The following is a 25,489-nucleotide window of genomic DNA, read 5'->3' as shown; positions in this document are numbered from 1 at the left end:
TATATGTTGAATCATTAGTTTCTTTTCATTTCAGAGACATAGAAATAGATTTTAAACTAGAAAGAACCTATCTCTTAGGCAAGAGTAACTGAACAAATACTGTACATGTCATTTCAATGTCTCTGTATGTGTTCATTTTTAGTTTATAAAGAGGTTATAAAAATAAAATGACAAAACATTGTATATTACTGATGTAACAGTGTTTATATAAGGTATACTTCTAAAATTAAAAAAAATAAAAATTATGTCTTAGCACTAATTCTGAGGATTAAATGAGATAATATTTTAGAGCAATTAACACATTGCCAGGCACTGTTTACTCTTATTATCACTAATATGTACCAACAATGATGAAAACAGCTTCAAAGAAAATGTATTCACAGACCATTAGGAACAAATGCAACTCTGCTGAAATCCAGGAGAGCTGCTTCTGTTACAATAGAGCAAAACCTGTTTACTTTTTTAAGATGTATCACTTTAGATGTTACTGTGGCAACATGTGATTTCCAAGCTTTCCACTGCCCAGCAACTATAATCTTATTACATTCTGTCAGTGAAAATATCCCCAAAGTGGGTGCACTAGTTGAGTTTAACAATCTCATTTGTTGCATATGGCCTTCCTGTCCTCTTACGATGTGACATCTTACCAGATGTGTATCTCCCTTATCAGCCTTCCTCTCTCTCCATCTCACAGTGGTTATAAGGGTTTAGGATGTTTGGCTGCCAAAACCATGTTTATCAGGGCAAGAGAATCCTGGAATAAAAGAAAAAGGGAACCCAGGTGGAAGGGAGAGTCTCCTTCATGGCCAATAGCTGTATTTTTGTACTAAATAAGAAAGCAATTTCAAAAAAATTAATTGGGAACGGCACCAGTCAACCACCTAGATTAGCTATCCTACTGAATAGATAACAAGTTGTTTAAGAGACACAAGCAGATACTGTCAGGTGTGATGAGGTACAAGGTCACTAAAACAAGCTAAAGAAACCAGGTTTGCAGAAAATACCAAAGCATAGCTTCAAATGAGACAAAGTTCTGCCCTGGAAACTACCAGCAGCCAGCAAGTTCAATCTGGCAGGTGTTGTCACCACAAAAACAAAAGGCAGGGGTAGAGGAGACACAGGTCTGTTTCAGGGCAGTACCATACCTCCAAAAAGACAAGGTTTGGGGGGAAGGTATATACTATGAACAAAGCGCATGACAGGTGTCCAGAATTCTCAGCTCTATACGGATTTATCACACCATTGTCCACCTGCTTTCTGACACCGAGGCTTAAGTAACTAGGAATTGAAAGGTAATGGGGATACAACATTTGGTTCCTGCCCCACAACAAGGCAGGATAAGACAATTGAAGGCGGGGGAGGGAATGGAACCACCCTCCTCAATCAATTTTATTTTCCAGTGGGAATGCAAGGACAACATTTTCCTTAATGCAGTGGTACCCAGCCTCAGCATTCTGGTGCTCTGCTGCTAAAAATCAAATAATACAGGAAAATATTTATCTCAGTGGATAGATTATTTCCTTGATTTGCTTTAATTACATAGCATTAACAAATTTTGGCATTTGCTGCTTCCTGGTTGCAGCTGACAAAATTAACAAGTAAAAAAGACGCTTTTCATTGTGTTTAGTTTGCTAAAGCTTCTTTTTTTCTGGTGGTCTTGTTCATGGGTATGCTTTTGGATTGCCTAATATATAACATTTTGTACTAGAAAGACTTTAACCATGGACATGTATTGCTTTTATTTTAAATTAATTAAAAAGAAAGATAAAAGAAGCACTTTCATTCCCCAGGGACTGGCATCAACCTTTCTGTCTGTACCTATCAGCCTCACCCCTACAATCCGCATCTAGTCTCTAAACAGTAAGGCTCAGTGCACGCCCGAGGGTGCAGGAAAAGCTGGGGGGCAAAGTCAGTCTTTGAGAAACTTATAATCTGGGTGGGGGATACATATCTTGAATTGGAAACGTATTTAATTGCTAATGATTTTATTCTTTTTTTTTTTTTGTGGCCACACCACGGGGCTTGTGGGATCTTAGTTCCCCGACCAGGGATCGAATCCGGGCCCTCAGCAGTGAGAGTGCCGAGTCCTAACCACTGGACGGCCAGGGAATTCCCAATTTCTAATTATTTTAAAAGAAGAAAGAAAGAAAGACCAATTGACCATGATTTTTTCCATTTCTCATGTCACTATTGCTAGGGTAAAATAAGCTAATGATGAAGACAGCTATCTTAGTACAAACATAAATGCTCTCCTTTCATTAATGTGTGTGAACATGCAACGCAGCCACCTGTTAAAAAAAATAAAGACAGCTTTGTTCTTCGACAATTTCAGAATAAGGAACTGTTTTTAATTCCTTTTGAGAGTTTCTGTAGTTGACTACTTTTTTCCTGCTATGCCATTCAGTTTGGATCTGTATTACCTCAACTCCTCAGAGAGAAACAAGGACGGGGAGTCCTCATTTAGAAAACATTTCCTAATTTTACATTTTAAAAGTTAATATTTAAAAAGAAAAACCTTCTTCAACCCCCAACCCCATCATGAATAATCTGATTAAGTATATAAATAAATGTGTTCTTTTTCCTCAAAAATCACTTAAGCAACTTGACAAGAATTATTGTTTAAAAAATTTACCTAGAGAAATTAAAGTACCAGTCATTTTCCCCCTATAACAGATGGTGCTCAAGGATTCACGTATCAAGGCCGTTTGCTTAGCGCATCACTCTTTAGTTGTTCTGTTAGCAGGCAGGCTTCGAGTCTTCTTAATCACTCTTTTCTTCTACTTGATAATGTCTGTACTCTGGCTTCAGCTCCCATGTGTTTTTGTGGATCCCTTTTACATTTTGAATACCAATTTCTTTTAAGATTTCCTTCAGGTACGACTGAAAAACAAAAACAAATTAACCTTGACAGATGAGATTATGAATGCAGGAAACAAGATTTAAAATAAAATGATACGCCAAACCACATTTTTATTAGTAATAAAAATTATGATCCTGAAAGCTCAACAAGATTTCTCTATAAAGAAGTTCAATAAACTGCTGTTTTGATTCCATGCATACAATACAAGAAAACTGCATTAAATATATGATCATTTGCATTAAAGGGGTTGGAAGTCCTGAAGGCCAGCAACCTTGAGAGCTAAAAAAAAAAAAAAAAAAAAAAAAATAAGAAAAAAGAAGGAAAAAAAGTCTAGATGAAAATACACTAGAAAATTTGCTGGTGCTTAATTTATTAAGATTACACAGCATACCAAGCGTAATCTGCCCTTGAGTTCAGTGGCATCACTGAGTTCACAGTCAGATAGGGTTATTCTTGGATTGGAAACAGTTGTTTCAGAAGCAGGAGCATATATTAAAAAAATGACATATATCTTTGGGACATTAATATTCTATGAAGCAAGCACATGATAGGTATCCAGAATTCTCAGTTCTAAGGTGAGTTCTCAAACTTGCTATTGGGCCACTTATTTTTCTTCTGGGGGCTGCAGCTTTCTTGTGCTTGGCTCCACCAAAGGAAAGAGGTGAGTGATGATGGAGGGCAGAACACTGCATTACGGTATTTCAGGCACCTGAAAATTCAGTATTACCCAAATGCTTACTACAGTCATGAAAATGATGGCTATGACAAATGTAATATCAAACCCCACCTTTGCTTGCCAATGCCCAAGGTGAAAAAGCATTTCACTATAAACTGATCAATAGGGAAGACAGAAAAGTTAATCATTTAAAACGGACTTTTCTTTTTTGCTGCAGAACCAACCAACCCAACAATAATTTTTATGTGTGTGCTTCAAAGAACCAGTTACAGGTACATTACAGTGACTCATCCCATGGATGGAAGATGTAATATTATGTAAATTTTTAGAATTTACTGAAATGAGGCACTACTTAGAAAAATGGCTGAGAAGCTCTTACCCTGATAATGTTTAAGGCAGTGCCTTTCTCAAGTGTGGTGCTAGACTATCTGCATCAGAACCTCATGGGGAGCCTGTGAGATAAGCCCCATTTTAGAGCTAGTGAATCAAAATCTCCGGGGCCAGGCATGGGACTATGCATTTCACAAGCCCCCAGGAGCCTGATTTAACTACACTAAAATCCACAGCATCTGCTTAAGGGATTCTTCTGGCTCTAATATTCTGGCATCTTTGGGTCCTCGAAGTGTTACTTAGTTTTCTCAGCCTCACTGTTGCTGAAGAGTATGTGTGAATCAACGTCACCTAACACCACCTTACACAGACTGGTATAATGCTCTACAGTTGACAAAGTACTTCCATTTAGGGCCACCTGTTTAGCACTGGAACTACATACGGGTCCCTCAAACAGCCCCGGATGGCTCAGCTCTCACCGGAGCAGCCTCCCCATTCTGGCAGCCAGGTCCCAGCAGGTGGCAGCAATGAACCGAAGGAGGCCTGGGTTTCCCCAGGAGAAGGCCTGCCTGCCTCCCACACCTTCTGCAGCTGTCTTCACCGAAGGACCCACCCAAGTAAATGAGTAAGCGAATTACTCAGGTGAGCTTCAGAGAGCCAGGTAATGCGCACGCCTGCCATCTGCTACTTTAGATTGCATCGAAAAAAATGGGACACTGTTCGTAAACTACTTTCTAATTAAACAGGATTCATAAGTGGAAAATGATGGGTTGGGCTTTGATTTTCAGTTTAGGTGCCATGAATGACTTCTTTGTAAAATTCCAAAGAATGGTTTATTGTGAGAATGGCCAGACCCTGGGCACAAACAATCATGCAACTGTGGATGCACTGTGATGGGTCAAAAATGAACAGAGCAAGTGCCAGGAGCATGGTGGTTGCCTGACAGACGCTCTTCACTTCAAGTCTAGCAGGGTCATTTATAATCTGGATACAGAAGATGAAAAGCCTAGAAAGGGTTAAACACAAAATATTAAGAAAGTCTTAAGGGTACAAATTCAGTTGTCTTCATGTATAGCCCACCCTCACTTTATTAAACTATCAATAGTATAATAAGGTTATGGAGTATTTGTTTTTTATAAAGATGTCACTCTTTTTTCTTTTTTAACAATAAGAATGCAATGAGACAGTCACAGTCTGTCAATTTGTCAGGTAACAAGATGGGATTAGGGTCGCGATATCTAGCATGGTACAGAAATCTTTTGGGGAGGGAGGGGCAAACTTCTGAAGTTTGAGCGTGTTCCAAACTGCAACCTAAGACCATTCTACTATAACTAAATGAATTAACTTGGCACAAAGCATTAGCAGAGAAAGTGGTAGTAATAATAGAGAAAAACAAGGTCAGAAAATCCTTGAAGGAAACACAGAGGTAGAGAACAGTGAGATTATGTCATTTCTCTGATTAAAAATTTTCTCTGACTTCCCCTTTGGCCTACAGGTTAAATTCCAAATTCTTTCACAGGCATCCACTCAGGTCTGTCTTTTCCCTTTGGCCTCTTTCTCTAATACCTCCCCATACGCGCACTTGCCATTTCTGTGTCTGCGTGCCCTTGGTTTTTTTCCATATGCCCTACCCTTTCCCTGTAATGCTCATCCCCTTCTCTCAGATCTGAACTCCTCATCCTTTCAGACTCAGCACAAATGTCACTTTCTCAGAGAAACTTTCCCTAACAGCCCTACCTCTTAGATCTACATTTCACACTGTACCTGCTTCAGGGAGAGCCCTCAACCATGTTGAGGTTGAGGGCCCGACTGCACATCAGAGCTGCAGCGCACTGATGCTGAGTGAACTGGGTGTGCTTAAGAGTAAGGAGCTAAGAGGGTTTTGGAGGGTGTGGTTGGCTGTGGGGAGATCACTTAGAAGGCCCAAAGGAATAAGCCTCTAATTCTAGTTGTTTTCATTTTTCATCTCATTAACATATAGGGCAATGACCCGGTTTGAGAAATAAAAATTGATTGAACTGTATTACCTGAATCTGAATGACATTTACTACTAAAATCTGTATTATAGTGCTAAAATATTATTTGAGACAAAGCCAACTGAGGTGGAGATTTTAAAGGTTTTAGCAGGATTGAAGATTAATTGGTAATCTAACTTTCCTTTTAAAAAATGTATACCATCACACTAATATTTATTCTAGTATCAGGCTGAGTGGCACACAGTCTGCTGTCATCCTCACAGAGTTCACAGTTTAAGATCAGGGTGTTAAATGGGGGAAAAAAAGGCATATAAGCAGGCAATCATAAACTAAAACAGAAGCACAGTAAGAGGACATACACGCAGGACATTATGGGAGCACTTGGAAGGGGCACCTAACCCAGCCGGAGTCAAGATGTTAGGTTCTTTGAGGATGTACATTTGATCATTTGAACTGAATGGCAATTCTGTGCAGGGATCAAGGGAAACTAGTTCTCCTCTTACTATTTCTAAACACTGATTTTGCAATTTAATCTTTTGCCTCATCACTTGTATTTTAAACACCAGATTCCAGAACTGAGTAGATCACCTTTATGTCACATAGGATTGGAAAGATTTCTCATTACCAACTGTGGGCAGTTCTGCAGAACAAGATCTGAAATAATAAACTGGCTCAGGTCCAGCAATTCTTCATCAAAGAGATGTGTGGGAGGGTATTTACAGCAAGCCTGAATGCAGAGAAAAAGGGGATAGAACATTACAGCTTCCTTGCAAGGGAAAGGCAAAGCACATACTGGAGCAGAGAGGTCTAGTGAGTAGGATGTGGTGTGCATGTGTGGATCAAGACAAAACTGTGGTGGCCAAAAAGCTGGAAATTCACAGATCAAATTCCTGATCTCTCCCCCAAGATCAAGACAAACCTATGTAGAGTCACAAGGCACAGTAGCCTACTATTTTAGCCTCTCTTCTTCTCCCTCCTTACCACCTTCCACCCCTGCCATTTTCCATATCATCTTTTCCTCTACTGCTCTGCCAGCCAAATGGAAGATTTATCTGGGGGCTTCCCTGGTGGCGCAGTGGTTGAGAGTCTGCCTGCCAATGCAGCAGACATGGGTTCGAGCCCTGGTCTGGGAAGATCCCACATGCCGCGGAGCAACTAAGCCCGTGTGCCACAACTACTGAGCCTGCGCGTCTGGAGCCTGTGCTCCGCAACAAGAGAGGCCGCGATAGTGAGAGGCCCGCGCACTGCGATGAAGAGTGGCCCCCGCTTGCCGCAACTAGAGAAAGCCCTCGCACAGAAACGAAGACCCAACACAGCCAAAAATAAATAAATAAATAAATAAATAAAAGTGAAATTCTTAAAAAAAAAAAAAAGATTTATCTGCATTTCATTTTATGGGGAATTTTAGTGTTAAGCATTAACATACATAATAATAAACTAACTATAACTAAGTTCCTAGAAGTTGATAAAAAAACATATATCTTTGACAGAGAGCTGATCACCAAATAATAATGCTTTAGATAAGCTAAAGATATAACCCTACTAGACTTATCACAAAATCTTCCCAAAAAGGTTGGAACAAATGTGCATCATGTAAATCAATACCAAAGATGGCACTGGTTAACAGAGTCACCAAAGGGAAACTGCTATCTGCTTTTTATAAAGTGACCCAGGCGGCAAGGGCATTCATGATCAGTTATGTGATAATTTCAGAGTATCACTTCATATTTATGTGATTTTCATGTGACTGACTGTGACTCCTTTAAACAAGGTTAACAGAACAGAGGACTTACTGATGAAGATGTTAGTGGCTCCAAGGCACAAAATTCTTTCATTAAAAAAAAAATAAACAAACTACACATTATACATAAGCTGTGACCAAAGGCAACCTATGTTTCATTCCTTTAGACAGAGAGAACTGTGAACAGGAGAGGGAAGATGATACTGAGGGCATCTCCGGAACATGGGCCATCTCAGCACTTTTCTCCTCTTTTCCTTCTGGTTTCACCTCTGTTTTTATGCTGGTCTCCACCCTGTCCTCCTCTCAGGGTCCCACAGGCTGCATTCCTCCCTTTGTAAAACTCTAAGAAGCAGAGAGGTGATGGGTAATGAAATGGCCAAGCCACAAACTCTACCCACCCCCAGCCCTACTTTATGGCTTAATCCAAATTCTAAAGAAGAAATTTATTACTGCATTAATATTCGTGTGCTGGTAAATCATCTTACTTTTAGTTAACATTTCATTTGTCCAGCAGTGGCAAATGATTCACGTACTTCCATATTTCAGATAAAGTTTACTTCCTTTGGGCCAAAACTTTTAATTTTAACTATCTGTTTAAAGACATGCTTTCTAAACTGTATTAGTTTATTTGTATGCTAAACATAACTTAACCTTGGAATACTGCAAGGTATTCCAAGGCTGGGATATGATGGCTTCCAACTGGGGGAAAAAAACATACATATATTCATATAGTTAATGTTAAAAATGTTAACTAGGAAAATACAATCAAAGATATCTAAAACTTGATGAAGATGAAAAAAATTCCTATTAAAATATAAATATGAATTCTTGCATTTAGAACCATGGAAACTACCTATTAGTGCATTTGGTGTGACAAGTAGTTTAGAATGTACAAAAAATAAGAAGATATCAATTGGCAGAGTTATTATTAGTCCACTTGAAAATATTGCTAGAAATTAAATGGCAAGCAAAGAGACGCTTTAGGTATATATTTTACCATAAAGAATTTTTAGAAAATTAGCTAGTATTCTCAACAAGGAAGCATTATTCACCCTTAAAATATTTGGAATAGATAGTAACGTTTTACTTTAAGGCAGTAGTAGATAAAAGGTTTGCTGGCTAAGGATTAAAAAAGGATTTATGACAATCTGGCAGTTCCTCAGATTAAACAGAGTTACCAAGTGACCCAGCAATTCTATTCCCAAGAGAAATAAAATATATGTTCACACAAAAACCTGTACATAATGTTCATAGCAGCTTTATTACAGTAGCCAAAAAGTGGAAACAACCATCTGTGGGTGAATGGATAAACAAAACGTTGTATATCCATATAATGGTACACCATTTGGCAATAAAAAAGAAGAAAATACTGATACATGCCACAACATGGATGAAATTTGAAAACATTATGCCTAAATAAAAGAAGCCAGTCATAAGAGACCACATATTATATGATTCCATTTATATGAAACATCCAGAATAGGCAAATCTTTAGAGACAGAAAATAGATTAGTGGTTCTCTAGGGCTGGAGAGGGGGTGGGTGCATAAGGGAGTAATTGCTAATAGGTATGGAGTTTCTTTGTGGGGTGGTGAAAATATTCTAAAATTGCTTGTGGCAGTGGTTGTACAGCTACGTGAACATATGAAAATCCACTGAACTGTAACTTACAAAAAAAAGTCTAACTTGTACTGAAAATAAGGTTTTAAATTGATGGGAAAAAAAGGAGACCTCTCCAGCTCATAACAAATTAAGATAACACCATTTTTTATTACCAAATTACCATGGATAAAGTAACATTTCCAATTAACAGCGGACAGCTCTGTGGATCAGTCCATATGGACTGGAAAATATGATGGAATTAGAATATCTGTCCTGGGACATGCTAAAAGGAATGGCTCTCTAATGCTGCAATACAGAACTGAAGGTGGCCAGCCAGGCTGGCACTATGAAGTCTTCTGCCACAGGCTTATCCTCTGGTATCTCAATTGCCCTGCTGAGTTAGAGAAACCAGGAGGCTTCAAACACTTATCTAAATCCACAGTGTAATGTTTTCTCTTATGCAGAGACCAATGAAAAGAACATGACTTCTTCCCCAAGATAATTCCCATAAGGATGGCAAGCTTAAAACAAGTCCTTCCTTCTAGCTTGCTCAGGGACTAAATAAAGAAATCAGGAGAAGGCAGTTAATGAGCTTAAACATTTACTTTTACCTCCCTTTAAAATTAAATGGGACTGGAAGGGTAGAGAAGGAGATTTTCTGAATAATGACATTTTTCAGAATAAATATAAATTGTGTGGCCTACTGCTTAATTAAAAACTCTACGTAGGGCTTCCCTGGTGGTGCAGTGGTTAAGAATCCGCCTGCCAGTGCAGGGGACATGGGTTCAAGCCCTGGTCCAGGAAGATCCTACATGCTGCGGAGCAACTAAGCCCGTGTGCCACAACTACTGAGCCTGCGCTCTAGAGCCTGTGAGCCACAACTACTGAGCCCGCATGCCACAACTACTGAAGCCCGCGTGCCTAGAGCCCGTGCTCCGCAGCAAGAGAAGCCACTGCAATGAGAAGCCCGCGCACCGCAACGAAGAGTAGCCCCCGCTCGCCGCAACTAGAGGAGGCCTGTGCACAGCAACGAAGACCCAACGCAGCCAAAAATAAATAAATAAAATAAAATTAAAAAAAAAAAAAACAAAACTACGTAAATTCTGTATTTAAATAATGCCCAATTTTGCTTACTGGGAGCCTATGTCAGATATTGCTTTTACCTACGTAATATCTCACGTAAAATATGGACTCAATTGGTTATGTTAGTAAATTCACCCCCAATTTTACCCCATTCAGAAATAAGGTAAAAAAGAAAAAAAAGTAAAAAGGCTGAAACAAACCATATAATAAATTAAAAGAGAAAACATTACTGTTTCATAATAAACTTATTAGTGGTAAATCTATTAGTTATTAGAACCTTCTACTCATAAGGAAAGCATTAAAATTTCATAAATGTGTTTAACTTTTATCCTTTTATATTCAACATAGTTAATAATTTATTTTAGTATGACATTTCATATTCTAAAACTTTTAATTAAGGCTCAAATTCACAAGCAAATAATTATTTTTTAGCACCATATTCTAACCAACTAAGTTAACTGGCCGCTGCAAATAATTATTTTTTAAAATGGAAGTCTCGGGACTTCCCTGGTGGTCCAGTGGTTAAGAATCTGCCTTCCAATGCAGCGGACGTCCGTTCGATCCCTGGTCGGGGAACTAAGAGCCAACATGCCGCAGGGCAACTAAGCCTGTGCGCTGCAACTACTGAGCCCGCGCACCACAACTAGAGAGAAGCCCGCACGCCGCAATGAAGAGCTGACGCAGCAAAAAAAAAAAAAAGTCTCACAGAGGGCTGTCACTAGCTAATATGCTCTGCTGGGAAATTGGTGGTGTTTTTAGTTTTGGTACTACCATTCAAAAATTAAAACTTCCAGTTATAGGAGAAATGAAGAGAGAACGGAAAGGAAATATGTGAACAGAAAGGAAATGATAAAGATTCAGGGGAAAAGAAGAAAAAGGAAATATGTAAAAAAGGGAAAGCATATGTCAGAACAAGACATTATAATAAAAACAGCATTATTTAGTAGTACATTTGGGAATGAACTTCAAACATTTAAAAATACCCATTTTTACATTGGATTAGAAACTGAATGAGCTAAGATAAAGCTTAGATTCCATTCTCTCTGTACTTGGCTTAGATTAACGATGATGTTTTTTTTTTTAAGTTGGTTTCTACTTTTTAACGATACAATTTTTAAAAATTAATTAATTAATCAATTAATTTTTACTTTTGGCTGCGTTGGGTCTTTGTTGCTGCACGCGGGCTTTCTCTAGTTAGGGTGAGCGGGGGCTACTCTTAGTTGCGGTGCACGGGCTTCTCATTGCGGTGGCTTCTCTTGTTGTGGAGCACGGGCTCTAGGCGCGCAGGCTTCAGTAGTTGTGGCTCGCGGGCTCTAGAGGGCAAGCTCAGTAGTTGTGGCGTACGGGCTTAGTTGCTCCGCGGCATGTGGGATCTTCCCAGACCAGGGCTCGAATCTGTGTCCCCTGCATTGGCAGGCGGATTCTTAACCACTGTGCCACCAGGGAAGCCTGGTGATGCTTAATAACACAGACATTTGAAAGCACTCTGACTGAGAGAGAAATTAGCTTCTCCCCTGCTCATTAAAAAGGGGCTCCTATTGTCAGAAAAACATTTTCTTTGCTTGTCTTTGGTTGTATACACATGTCTGAATAGAAGAGGCAACGTGGTAAGAGATGCCTTCAAGCCACTAGGCAACTTCCTTCTCTGGGACTATAACTTAGACTAGATTATCTCTAGGATTACTTTTATCTTCTAAGATCCTGAGCCAGAGATATATAACATATATATGATATATATGTACCATAATGTGTAATATAGATATCATGAAGAGGAAACAGGAGGACAGATGTCTGGCTTGAGCAACTTGGGGAATGGTGGTGTCACTGCAATGGGGAAGTCTGGGGGGTCGGGGTTGGAGGGGTGTAGAGATCAAGAGTTCTGTTTTCAACAAACTAAATTTGAGATAACAATCAAACTATTATGACTCATCAGGTGCTACTTCTGTAGCAAGCAGTGTGGCACAAGGGTGGGAGAGGCAGTGGGCTCGGTTGATGGACTTCCGTACCCTTGGCTCAGGAATGAGCATACAACCTCTACCAGGGCAATTAAAATCTTCCCTGAGCTTTTGCTGGAATCATCAGGACAGATATTCTCTTTCTGCTTCGAGGCTGCTAGCTGTGAGGTGCTTCAGGAGGCCACTTTGGTTACCACATGGCAAGATCCTGCCTAAGGATAAAGACAACACACAGAATGATGAGGAGAGATGTGGAGAGATGTGGAGAGATGGGGAGGGACAGTTCTAACTAAATAATATTAGTAGCTGGATCTAGCCATGTCTAAAGCAAGATGCATTCCTGAACTTCCCAGCTACAGGAGCCTATAAATTCTATTTTTGTTTAAGCTAGTTTGAGCTGAGTTTCTCTTTCTTGCAGCTCAAAGAGTCCCTACCAATTCACAGATCTATAGGAGCGTATACTTGTAAATAAAATTTTATTTTTTGACAGGAGAAATGCTCAGTATATCAAATTCTCTAGCTATTTTATTCTTTAAAAAAGCATATCTTCTTGTATCTTACTGATGCCAAATTTCACTTATTTCTGTTCAAGTATTTATTTAGGCCTGTTTGGAAACAAACTCTGAGGATTATGTTAACACTACCTTATTGCTGCATCGGTTTTATCGAAAGCTAACTTTGGGCAAATAAGCAAGTCTGTTCAGCATTATTTAGTGCTGGGCAATTTGAAGTGTGGGCAGCAAGCTGCTTCACAATCAAAGCCACGCAAATCTCTGCCTCATTTTTCTTGTTGATTTGAACTTACTTTATAAAAGCATGCAAATTGTTCAATTACATACACTGAATTAAAAAGTAAATGGTCCACTGGATCGACATGATTGGGGGCTGCTGATTTAGAAGGGGTCATCAATAATTAAAGATAAACTTCCCTGAATCTTGATGTGAAATTGAGTGGATTTAGAGCATAAGGAAATGAAGAGATTCAGTTATAATTAGAGCTGATTTTTGACGACACTTCTAATAGAAATGGATGTTTAGAGAAACACTGGGAAATGGGTGCTGTGTTAAGAGAACAGTATGTTAGGGCTCAAAATGGTCTTGGCAGTTTGGTGTTTCAAAGGGAGCAATTATATACAGTTCCTAGTGGTTTGTATTTTTGAAGGAAATGATATTATGCTTCTATTTTACAGATATAATAAAATATGAAGAAAGACTAGACAACACATTCAAGGTGAAAGAGCAAAGACTGTCAGGAGAGAAATAATAGGCTTCCTCTGATATTTTACTTTAGAGAGGGTAAAAAAAAAGTCAAAATTGAAACTGCATAAAAACACTTCTTTAAATGGATACCATGTTTCCAACTTTTTATCAGTTACCAGAGCCTGGCATTTTAATAAAATTGGCTTATTTACCCTTAATGAGTAACTTTAATTCTTTGATTGCTTATGCAAGTCACACACCAGCGAATGAGAGAAAAAGGCTAGCCCTTAAGGGCAGTTTCTCTAATCAATAATTTTGCTTGTAGAAGTGAAGGTTTTTAGGAAGAAGAATATAGAAGGGAAGGAACTGGAAAAACAAGAAAATACTTCAGATTCACTCAGAATGTCAAAAATGACATTCTAAAGGTCAGAAATCAGATGGTAACTTAAGAATATAGTAGTAGTGTTAATAACAAAGAGGATGTATTAAAGCAATACACTTCATGGTTAGAAACTTGGTATCAAAAGTGGCATTGGGGGCCATGAGAAAATGAGAGCAGGGACTTCCCTGGTGGCGCAGTGGTTAAGAATCTGCTTGCCAATGCAGGGGACACGGGTTCGAGCCGTGGTCCAGGAAGATCCCACATGCCGCGGAGCAACTAAGCCGGTGCGCCAGAACTACTGAGCCTGCGCTCTAGAGCCCACAAGCCACAACTGCTGAGCCCACGTGCCACAACTACTGAAACCCACACACTCTAGAGCCCACGTGCCACAAATACTGAGCCCGCGGGCCCTAGAGACCATGCTCCATAACAAGAGAAGCCACCGCAATGAGAAACCTGTGCACCGCAATGAAGACCCAACAAAGCCTAAATTAATTAATTAATTAATTAATTAAAAAAAGAAAACAAGAGCATGTCATTAAATGCATATACTAAAGAACTGATTAACACAAAGATCTCTTTTCTTCCCTTTTACACAGGGCTCAAAAATTTGTTTAATAATACTACTAATAATAGTAAAATACTTTGCTGTTGGCAAATGCAACTTTCATAAACATTAATTATTACAAGGATCCTGTAAACTAGGTATTTTAAAAACATATTTACAAAGTATAATATGATAAACATTTAATTTGAATATACTGGTAAATTTTATATTAAGAATGCCATATATTAAGTAAATTAAATATTAAATTATATAATGTACTAAACATTAAATGCAGTTAAATACCTAGGACTCCTTGGCTAAATGGCAGGACTGGGACTTGAACTGAGATCCTATTACTTCCAGTCCCGTGTTCTTTCCATCACACCAGGAAATCTCTTTCCTGGCCCACTGACCTTCATGCTACACTGGGTTCCTTCATTCTCTTGGTATTGCTCAGACTAAAATCAAATTAATAAGGGTATATTCATGACCATTAGTACAGACTGACTTCTGCCCTGTGAACCTTTTAAAGGGGATAGTTACCTACACAGAGGAGAGCTGGGCTCTGGCCACTTTCTTTCTAGGTCAAGGGGCTTTGCCAACTCAGTTCAAATGTTGAGTGGGAGGTGGAGAGGAGGAGACGGAACAGGAGAAAGAGAGAGTCACAGATGGAGAGCTGGAAGGGCTCACAAGGATTATCCAGTCCAACTCCTCAATTTTAGCAGTGGAAGTGACTTCTCCAGATCCCACGGAGGTAAATGGCAGGACTGGAATCCATGCTGACCACTTCCTGCCCTCTCCTCCCCTCTATGCAAGGATAACGGGAGCTCTGGCATTCCATGCTTTCTTGAGATGGCTCTTTCTACCCTGCTCCTGCCATAAACAACATGAGGCCTGTCAAAATCCATCTGAGGAAAATATGGTGGTCCTTAAATACAGAGGATGGGCCATCTCCTGATTCTTAAATCAATTACTGAATTGCTACTATGTTTGTGTTGTGTAATGTATGAATATTTAGGGATATGAATAATATACAAACCTGCCTTCAAAAACTTTACGCTTGCCGAGGCAATTTAGTCCCTAAATAATAAAACTATTATAAAATAATTGTTTCTAGATCAGTGGTTCTCAAGCTCTTTGAGGTTCCCAGGCTCTCTATGAGAATCTGATATAAACTATCAATCTGCTCCCCAGAAAAATCCACACATTTTTGTACATATTCAGGGGGTTGCTGGATCTCCTAAAGCCCAGCTACTGACCATGAATTAAGAAGCTCTATTACAAGAGATTCACTGAGTTCCCTCATGTAAAAATTATCCGAAGAATGAAGATTGAGAGAAATACTACTTATCCCTTTTCCTTGATGCAAAATGAGTAAACTTTAAAAATATGTCATCCCATGTTAAGGGCAAAGAAAGTGCTTTCCCTAGTATCATCTGAATGGCCCTCTACAAACACTTATTTTCCCATACCTAATTTTGTGTGTGTGTGTGTGTGTGTGTATATGTGTGTGTGTGTTATTCTATGAGAATATATTGTTTGCATCCAGAATTTCTGGAATGGCCTTTTCATGTATATATAAACTACAAAGATAAACTTCATTAAAACCAGAAGAAACAGAGCTTAGCTTATGAACTATTCTATTTCAAATTTTTTATCTAGCTTGGAATGCTGTTTCTAAGGCTCTGATGCTGAAGGGAGCGAAGTCATTAAGATGAGTTGATAATACTGCCGGCATGAGCACTTTCCTCCTCTCTGGTTAAAAAAAAAAACAACAAAATACTTAGGTCTTTTGGAATTCAAATTTCTTTCTTAATGAAAAAGTGAAGGATGAAATATAACAGTAAAGAAATTTCTACAGAAGTGGGAAGCCGTACCATCAATACTGAAGTTTCAGAAATAATTTCCTAAAGCTTTGAATAAATCAGAAAAAAATTATACCAAGCCGTTTATGTTAAAATATTTTACAAAACCAGTTATCTTGTTACATATTCTGAAGCAAATAAATGGAGCAGTTAGAATTAACATATTCTTGAGTACCCTGTCAAAGCGGACAAAATGATAAAGCAGACTGGGTAAGAGGACAAAAATAAGGGGGTTTCCATCGAATTTTTAAAAACCTGTAAAGTAAAATACTTTAAGTAAAATACTTAAATACTTAAAATACTAAAATATAATTCAATTTGATACTTTGCTAACCTCAGGTGTGAGAAAGTTAAATGGAAGGAAAAGTGACCCAAGGCTGGAGAAAGGGTTTAGATCCCTTACTTGTTACCAACATTTTAAATGGATTAGAAACACAAATTATTAGCAAATAGGCACAAGAGTCTGGAGAAGTGATTAAAAATGATTATTTATAGAACGAACAAAAACTTTCTAAAACATCAATTTATTAAAATTTTCCTTGAAAATGGAGAATAGCCCAACGCAATCATAATCTCAACAAGCATTGTGAGGCAGTACAGCTCAGGTTTAAAAAGACCTAATGTTAGTGCTAGATAGATTCTGATTAAAAAAAAAATGCACAGAGAACAGTTCACAAGACAGGGATAAACATTCACCGTGAAAGACCCATACAACTCTTCAAGTTGAGCTTTTTTGGAGGGAGGTAAGAGAACAAAAGAAAGACTAGAAATGATATAAACAAAGAGACTCCAGGCTTAATGTCAAGGATCAGTCAAAAGGAGGACAAATCCACCTTTTCTTCATATGGAACTACTGATATTAAATGTATTTAAAATTGAAAACAATGAAGCTGAGGTAAAAAACAAAATGAAGGAAGGAAGGAAGGGAGGGAGGGAGGGAGGGAGGGAGGGAGGAAAGGAGGGAGGGAGGGAGGGAGGAAAGGAGGGAGGGAGGGAGGAAAGGAGGGAGGGAGGGAGGAAAGGAGGGAGGGAGGGAGGGAGGGAGGGGAAAAAAGGCCACATTGAGACATCTTTTCCACGTTGAAACAAAACCTGACATCAGCATAGGTGCAAGTGAACTTATTCATTTACAATACACTTCTCTTCAGTAAAGCTGTATTAATGAAGCAGGACGTATTTAAAGGATCAATGTGAGCATATACATACCACAGGCTGTTTTGTGATGTCCACCAAGTCCTTAAGATTATAATATTGATGTTTCTCAAAGGCCGAAAACAACATGTCTAAAACGTGTTGTTTATCAGCTCGAGCTCGTTTTCCATCTTCTTTCTTTTTCCTTTCATATTCAATCTATGTGCAAAAAGCAAAAAAAACCCGAAGGCATTAATTCAACATGCTCACTCTGAAACACAGGCACTCTCTTTTCAGTCCTCTACGTGACTATTAGATTTTAAGCTGCAAAGCAGCAGGTCAAAGAGTGGTAGTTCAGTACCTGGGGTCCTCACTGCTCCCAGGGCTCCTCAGACCTTTAAGGCTCCAAGAAGGTATTAAAGCCCATCTGTAAACCGTTTTCATTATTCCCTAAAGCTTTACATAATGTGTCCATTTCCTCCCTAAAAGCCTTTCTTTACCGAAATTATATCAATTCAGCGTGGCCACCAGTTAGCTCATGTTGATCACAAAGTCTAATTTGCAGTTCTTTGTTTTTGATTACCCGAAATTCAGTAAAATAGTTTATCTGCTACATGCAGTTTGGTAGGTAACATCTTTCAAAATTGGAGCTTTTCAGGGCAGGAAGAGGGTTGAGGGGCAGGCAGATCACAGAACAGGTTCTCTAGGGATGAAAAGTTTGGGAAACATTGGTAAAAAGGAAAGCACATGGGAGGTGACAGGAGGCCTTTTCTCCTCCCAACTGTGTGACCTCTTTGAACTTGCTTCTTCTGTAAAATGAAGTAAGCAGTGACACGAAGAGAATGTATAAACTCTCTCCTAGTGTTACCGTCCAGAGACGTGTGCATTTGTAAAAAAATTACCTTTTTATTGAAAACATGCAACTTACTTGCATTTGCATCAGTTGATTAAGCTTTTAATTTTTTTTTAAGAAAAACTTAATTTTGATAAAGCCTCAGGAACTATATGTTATAGGACATGTATATAAACTGCAGCAGCCCACCTGGTAAATACAGCATCAGCAGGGGGGTGAAAGCTGCCAAGAGAACAACCTTCTGTGCATCTCTATAATCTAGAGACTAGCTTCAAAGACAGTGAAATATGTTTCAAAACGTACAACTAAATTAGGCACAAATTCCGGCTTCATATAGTTAGGCTTATTCTCTGGATTTTAACAATAGAGATGTAAAAAGATAAAGTCTAATTTCTACTGATGTCAAAACTAAAAATATATCAGAGACTTTCAAATTAGAGGCAAGAAGTAATTCTGACAAGAAGTATCTGTCTCTCAATTAGATAAAATTAGGAGCTATACAAGGAGAAAGGACTAAATTGAATGTCTTAATTTTTGTGATATGTACATCTTGGGAATAAAACTCAAAATCCATTCATCTCCTCAACAGATTAACCATAGATTAGGTGCTTGGTATTGCACTAAAATATGGGGCAAATAAGATACTCTCTTTCAAAAGGTATCCCTTTCTTAGGGCTTGTGTATTAAAATGTATAGAGAGGGCCTTGAGCATTTTAAATGTAGTAATAGTAGTAATGTAGTAATAGAGAGCACAGAGCTACCTAGAACAAGATCATGATGCTTAAAAAAAGTGCAAATGCATGGCACAGACTGTATTGTTGGGGAGGAATGAAATCTAGTTAGTCTCAAGATTTTCTAGGTGGAAACAGCCTGAAAGAAAACAACTGTGGGCAGCTACAAAGGAACTGTTAAAGAGCAGAGTGACTAGAAGAGCTAGAAGCAAGACTGGAGAGGGGAGAGACCAGAGAAACCCATGACCAAGGGGGAAATCCATGCCTTCTCAATTTGAGGAAGATGGAAGAACAGATGAAAAAAAAATGCACTTGGGCTTCCCTGGTGGCGCAGTGGTTAAGAATCCGCCTGCCAATGCAGGGGACACGGGTTCAATCCCTGGTTGGGAAGATCCCACAGGCCGCGGAGCAACTAAGCCCGTGCACCACAACTACTGAGCCTGCGCTCTAGAGCCCGCGAGCCACAACTACTGAAGCCCGCATGCCTGGAGCCCGTGCTCCGCAACAAGAGAAGCCACCGCAATGAGAAGACCGCGCACTGCAACGAAGAGTAACCCCCCCCCCCGCAACTAGAGAAAGCCCACGCAGCAACGAGAACCCAACACAGCCAAAAATAAATAAATAAAATAAAAAATTTTTTAAAAATGCACTTAAGGAAAAAGGCAGAATTACAGATTCTGCCCCAATTCTGAGAGAAAGGAGTCTGCAGAGATAGCCAAGACCAACAGAGATCTATCTGAGGGCCACTCAAGGAAGAATTTTCTTTCTCTCAGGTCAAAAGAAGGATAGAACTAAGACAGTGGCTGTATGATGGAGAAAGAAATCATGACAGACCAGAACAAAACCCACAAATCCAAACAGTCTTTGGATTAAAAAGAAGAATGAGATCATGGAATGCCTTAAGGGATTAATCTTTAAGCCTTGCTTTGCTGACCAAGGTCTCAAATATGTCATTATTTCCCCCTGTTTACATTTGTACTTAGTTTACATGCTGAAATTCCCTTCCACAGTTGCACTGTATTTGAAAGGGTTTGCTTTGTCCACTGTGATGGACAGTCTAGAAAGGAGGGCCTGGTAAAAGAGTATGAAAGTCTGGACCACGGGATGAAGATGTTATAGCCCTTTACTCTGACCAAGTGGGGGATAAGAGAAACTTAACTTGGGATCTAGAAAATAGAGGGAGATAGAATCAGACTAAGGAGGAGTGGGGAAAGCCTATTCCCTTCCCACAGGCTTGAGTGGGATGTGGGATTTCATTTAGGGAAAGGCCATTGGTCCTCAAGAAAAACAAGACAAAGAAGTGGGGACCTAGCAAAAGACCAGTGCTAGGCTTTTGTACTCTCAGTATGGAGCTACAGTTGTATGATAGTCTGTCTTCTCTTCTGTCCCAGCTTTAATTTATGGTGAAAGAAGATGGAAAAAGTTAAAATAAGGAAATAGTTAAATAGTTTAAATGAATAGTTTAAATAGTTAAAATAAGGAAACAGAAGTTATGGTATATTCAGCTTCCACCTTTAGCCATCTCTTCCTTGTGTAAAATGACTCGAGAAGCTAGGAAGATGAACAAGAAAAATGTTTTCAAGTAAAGAAACGTGCTGGTAAAGCAAGATGGCCCAGTTCAGAGAGGGCATACATTCTAGTTGGCAGTGGAGAGAAAAACATAAGTGTTTGTTATCAAGTTTTCCCAACCCTAAAGCCATATGTCAGACCCAAAAGGACTGAAGATAAGAATTTAGAATAAATTAGAAAGAAACTTCAAAATCAATATTGAGGATGAGGGACTTCCCTGGTGGTCCAGTGGTTAAGAATCCGTCTTGCAACGCAGGGGACGCCAGTTCGATCCCAGGTCGGGGAACTAAGATCCCACATGCCTCGGGGCAACTAAGCCCATGCACTGCAATTACTGAGCCCATGCGCTCTGGAGCCCTTGCGCCACAAGTAGAGAGAAGCCTGTGCGCCGCAACGAAAAATCCTGCGTGCCACAACTAAGACCCGCCAAATAATAATATAAATAAATAGATATTTAAAAAAATACTCAGGATAAGATTAAGAGTCAGATTAGGTTGTGATTTGTAATGTTAATGAGTAGTGAGAAAAGTACCAATTCGACACAGAAATTTTTTTTTAAATCTTGGTTTACATGTTTCAATCTCAAAACACTGCATTTAACATTGCTGCTTTCCTTCTTTAAATTGCGGAGAAAACAGACTAGACTTGTATGCTTGTCTTTCTGTATTAACCACGTCTATCAATGGCTCAATAACCCAGGGGACAGTGCAGCCTAACTTTACTTTTGACTAGTGAAATAAAAACACTTAAAAGTGCACCTGAAACTAACACAACATTGTAAATCAACCATACTTCAATCAATCAATCAAATATTTTCAAAAGAAAAAAAAAACACTTAGAAGTGTAATCTGAAAACCCTTATCTCTGGCAACCTCAGCCCTTCCATTTTTGTTATTCCATTCTGTAAACCATTTGTAACCAGTTTCCTCCTTTAAGTCCCTTTCGGCTTGAAATATCTGGAGTTGTTTCTGTTTCCATGATAGACACTAACTGAATCATCATTAAAGACAGGGGATCACAAGCCATATTTAGAATGATAATTTCCTTTTCAGGAGAGCCAAGTTCTTGTCAGATTTGATCACATCATCACTGTTTCTACCTCACAAAGTGACCGATAAAAGAGATTTTTTTTTTTTTTTGCCGTGCCACACGGCTCACGGAATCTTAGTTCCCCGACCTGGGATCGAACCTTGGGTACACAGCAGTGAAAGTGCCGAGTCTTAACCAGTGGACCACCAGGGAATTCCAAGAGATCGTTTTAGAAGAGAAGTGTCAGTTTTGCCACTTTCATGTTGATATATATTTGCTTCATTAGTATTATCTTTAATCTACAGTTTCTTTGTTGGAATCTTTTTAAGCCATTTATTCACTTTTTGAGATTGAATTTAGTTAATAATAGATACTATAATCTGTAAATCCTTAAATTTAGCACCAAACCTAAAATGCCTAAAACAAAAGCGTGAGGCGCTGAAAGCACCAATGCCAACCCCTCTGTGTTGTACAATTTCTTTCTTTCTTTTTTTTTGGCCACACCACGTGGCATGCGGGATCTTAGTTCCCTGATCAGGGATCAAACCTGTGCCCCCTGCAATGGAAGCTTGGAGTCTTAACCACTGGACCACCAGGGAAGTCCCTGCTTTGTACAACTTCTACTCTTCTAATGAAAAAATGACTGATTAGCACAGGGACTGCATAAGGGTACCAAGGTCAATCCACATTGTAAATATTTCTAGAGCTCAATTTCTTTCCTTTATTAGGTAAAAACCAAGAAAAATGTAAGTTCCAAAATCACCCCCTCCCCCAATGGGCCCGCTTGTAAATCCTACTTTGACAGCCATTATTTTTCACAGTTTGTTTTTGCTACCTGAAAGGATGGGGGATGGGGAATGGGGAATGTGATGTTCAAATGTTTACAAAATGCAGGATTAAACAAATTCCTAGAGGTTCCCAACTTTAGTATATTAAATGGAGTGTCAATTTTGAAGGGGGAGGATATAATCAGAATCTACAAGTTCTTTTAACACACCATTCTTTTTACACAACTCTTTTTTTCAAGGAGATTCTCATAAAATTAGTGTTTCAAAAAACTTTCTCTGGAAAAAGTTTCAGAAACTTAATGATGATCTAATAAGGCAGAGGAAAGGCCACGAAGGGAGAAACCTGACAGGTCACATCTTAGTAAAGGGTGAGTTTTCACAGCCAAGCTTTCAAGGAAGGACTATTCTAAGAGATAATGCTACTAATATAATTCTTTGTGGCTCCCAAAATGCTTTCTGAATGGCAAGAATGGTAGGTATCATATCCCAGATAGTTTGTGAAGCAAAGAGATAAATTTGAATTTAATGTTTAGAAAAGCTCTATGTACAAAGTAGGAATTCAAATATTTGGAGATGATCATATATATCAAATGTAAATTTATCTAGGTATCACAGGTGAGTGAAAATGTTTCTGGGGGTAAATGCAAAGTGGTTTCTTTCTGATCAAATGTATGTATGGATATTCTTTTACAAATACATATGCCATTTTCCACCCCCTTTAAAATTTTTTGTACAAATTTTTTTCTCCTTACTTTTATCCTAAAAATTGCATTAAAGGAACCCCAACTGTTAAAATGAAATACTGGGCTTCATGTTTATATAGCTCCACCTGGCAAAAGTCTGAGAACATTTCAACCTCATATTGAATTTAAAACTGAACATCATAAACCCACCTAAGGAGACAAAAGACCTGTATGCAGAAAACTATAAGACACTGATAAAAGAAATTAAAGATGATACAAACAGATGGAGAGATAGATATACCATGTTCTTGGATTGGAAGAACCAACATTGTGAAAATGACTATACTACCCAGAGCAATCTACAGATTCAATGCAATCCCTATCAAACTACCAATGGCATTTTTCACAGAACTAGAACAAAAAATTTCACAATTTGTATGGAAACACAAAAGACCCCGAATAGCCAAAGCAATCTTGAGAAAGAAAAACGGAGCTGGAGGAATTAGGCTCCCAGACTTCAGACTATACTACAAAGCTACAGTAATCAAGAGAGCATGGTATTGGCACAAAAACAGAAATATACATCAACGGAACAGGATAGAGAGCCCAGAGATAAACCCACGCACCTATGGTCACCTTATCTTTGATAAAGGAGACAAGAATATACAATGGAGAAAAGACAGCCTCTTCAATAAATGGTGCTGGGAAAACTGGACAGCTACATGTAAAAGAATGAAATTAGAACACTCCCTAGCACCATACACAAAAACAAACTCAAAATGGATTAAAGATCTAAATGGAAGGCCAGACACTATAAAACTCTTAGAGGAAAACACAGGCAGAACACTCTTTGACATAAATCACAGCAAGATTCTTTTTGACCCATCTCCTAGAGAAATGGAAATAAAAACAAAAATAAACAAATGGGACCTAATGAAACTTAAAAGCTTTTGCACAGCAAAGGAAACCAGAAACAAGATGAAAAGACAACCCTCAGAATGGGAAAAAATATTTGCAAATGGAGCAACTGACAAAGGATTAATCTCCAAAATTTACAAGCAGCTCATGCAGCTCAATGTCAAAAAAACAAACAACCCAATCCAAAACTGGGCAGAAGACCTAAATAGATATTTCTCCAAAGAAGATATACAGATTGCCAACAAACACAAGAAAGGATGCTCAACATCACCAATCATTTGAGAAATGCAAATCAAAACTACAATGAGGTATCACCTCACACCAGTCAGAATGGCCATGATCAAAAAATCTACGAACAGTAAATGCGGGAGAGGGTGTGGAGAAAAGGGAACCCTCTTGCACTGTTGGTGGGAATGTAAATTGATACAGCCACTATGGAGAACAGTATGGAGGTTCCTTAAAAAACTAAAAATAGAACTCCCATACGGCCCAGCAATACCACTACTGGGCATATACCCTGAGAAAACCATAATGCAAAAAAAAGTCATGTACCACAATGTTCACTGCAGCTCTATTTACAATAGCCAGGACATGGAAGCAACCTAAGTGTCCATCGACAGATGAATGGATAAAGAAGATGTGGCACATATATACAATGGAATATTACTCAGCCATAAGAAGAAACGAAATTCAGTTATTTGTAGTGAGGTGGATGGACATTGAGTCTGCCATACAGGGTGAAGCAAGTCAGAAAGAGAAAAACAAATACCATACGCTAACACATATATACGGAATCTTAAAAAAAAAGAAAAGTTCTGAAGAACCTAGGGGCAGGACAGGAATAAAGATGCAGACGTAGAGAATGGACTTGAGGACACAGGGAGGGGGAAGGGTAAGCTGGGACGAAGTGAGAGAGTGGCATGGACATACATACACTACCAAATGTAAAACAGATAGCTAGTGGGAAGCAGCCGCATAGCACAGGGAGATCAGCTCGGTGCTTTGTGACCACCTAGAGGGGTGGGATTGGGAGGGTGGGAGGGAGACGCAAGAGGGAGGAGATATGGGGATATATGTATATGTATAGCTGATTCACTTTGGTATAAAGCAGAAACTAACACACCATTGTAAAGCAATTATACTCCAATAAAGATGTTAAACCCCAAAAAACTGAACATCTTAGTACTTCCCTGGTGGCACAGTGGTTAAGAATCCACCTGCCAATGCCGGGGACACGGGTTTGAGCCCTGGTCCGGGAAGATCCCACATGCCGTGGAGCAACTAAGCCCGTGCACCACAACTACTGAGTCTGCATGCCACAACTACTGAAGCCTGCGCACCTAGAGCCCGTCTTCTGCGACAAGAGAAGCCACTGCCACGAGAATCCCGTGCATCGCAACGAAGAGTAGCCCCCGCTTGCCACAACTAGAGGAAGCCCACGCACAGCAACAAAGACCCAACTCAGCCAAAAATAAATAAATAAAAGTTTTAAAAAATTTTAAAAAATAAATAAATAAAATTGAACATATTGATTACATAACCTCTAAGTCATTCTTGTTGAATGAACTACA

General features: G+C 39.0%; 1 protein-coding gene across 1 annotated transcript in view; it reads right to left on the bottom strand.

Moving 5' to 3' along the window:
• Positions 1 to 2,326: 2,326 nt before the first annotated feature.
• The window catches only part of GTF2F2 (general transcription factor IIF subunit 2), a 143,882-nt gene continuing 120,719 nt past the window's right edge, over positions 2,327 to 25,489 (bottom strand). Inside the window, exons 7-8 of the mRNA XM_061170685.1 lie at positions 17,423 to 17,566; positions 2,327 to 2,880 (exon numbers count right to left, since the gene is read on the bottom strand). Coding sequence (XP_061026668.1) covers positions 2,761 to 2,880; positions 17,423 to 17,566 — 264 coding nt within the window. The 3' untranslated portion in view covers positions 2,327 to 2,760. The remainder of the gene's footprint in view (positions 2,881 to 17,422; positions 17,567 to 25,489) is intronic.

Source organism: Eubalaena glacialis, chromosome 16 (assembly GCF_028564815.1).
Source record: "Eubalaena glacialis isolate mEubGla1 chromosome 16, mEubGla1.1.hap2.+ XY, whole genome shotgun sequence".
In the NCBI taxonomy this organism is placed as follows: domain Eukaryota; kingdom Metazoa; phylum Chordata; class Mammalia; order Artiodactyla; family Balaenidae; genus Eubalaena; species Eubalaena glacialis.
Note: the sequence above shows the minus strand (reverse complement) of the source record. Positions and strands in the feature narration are given on the sequence as shown.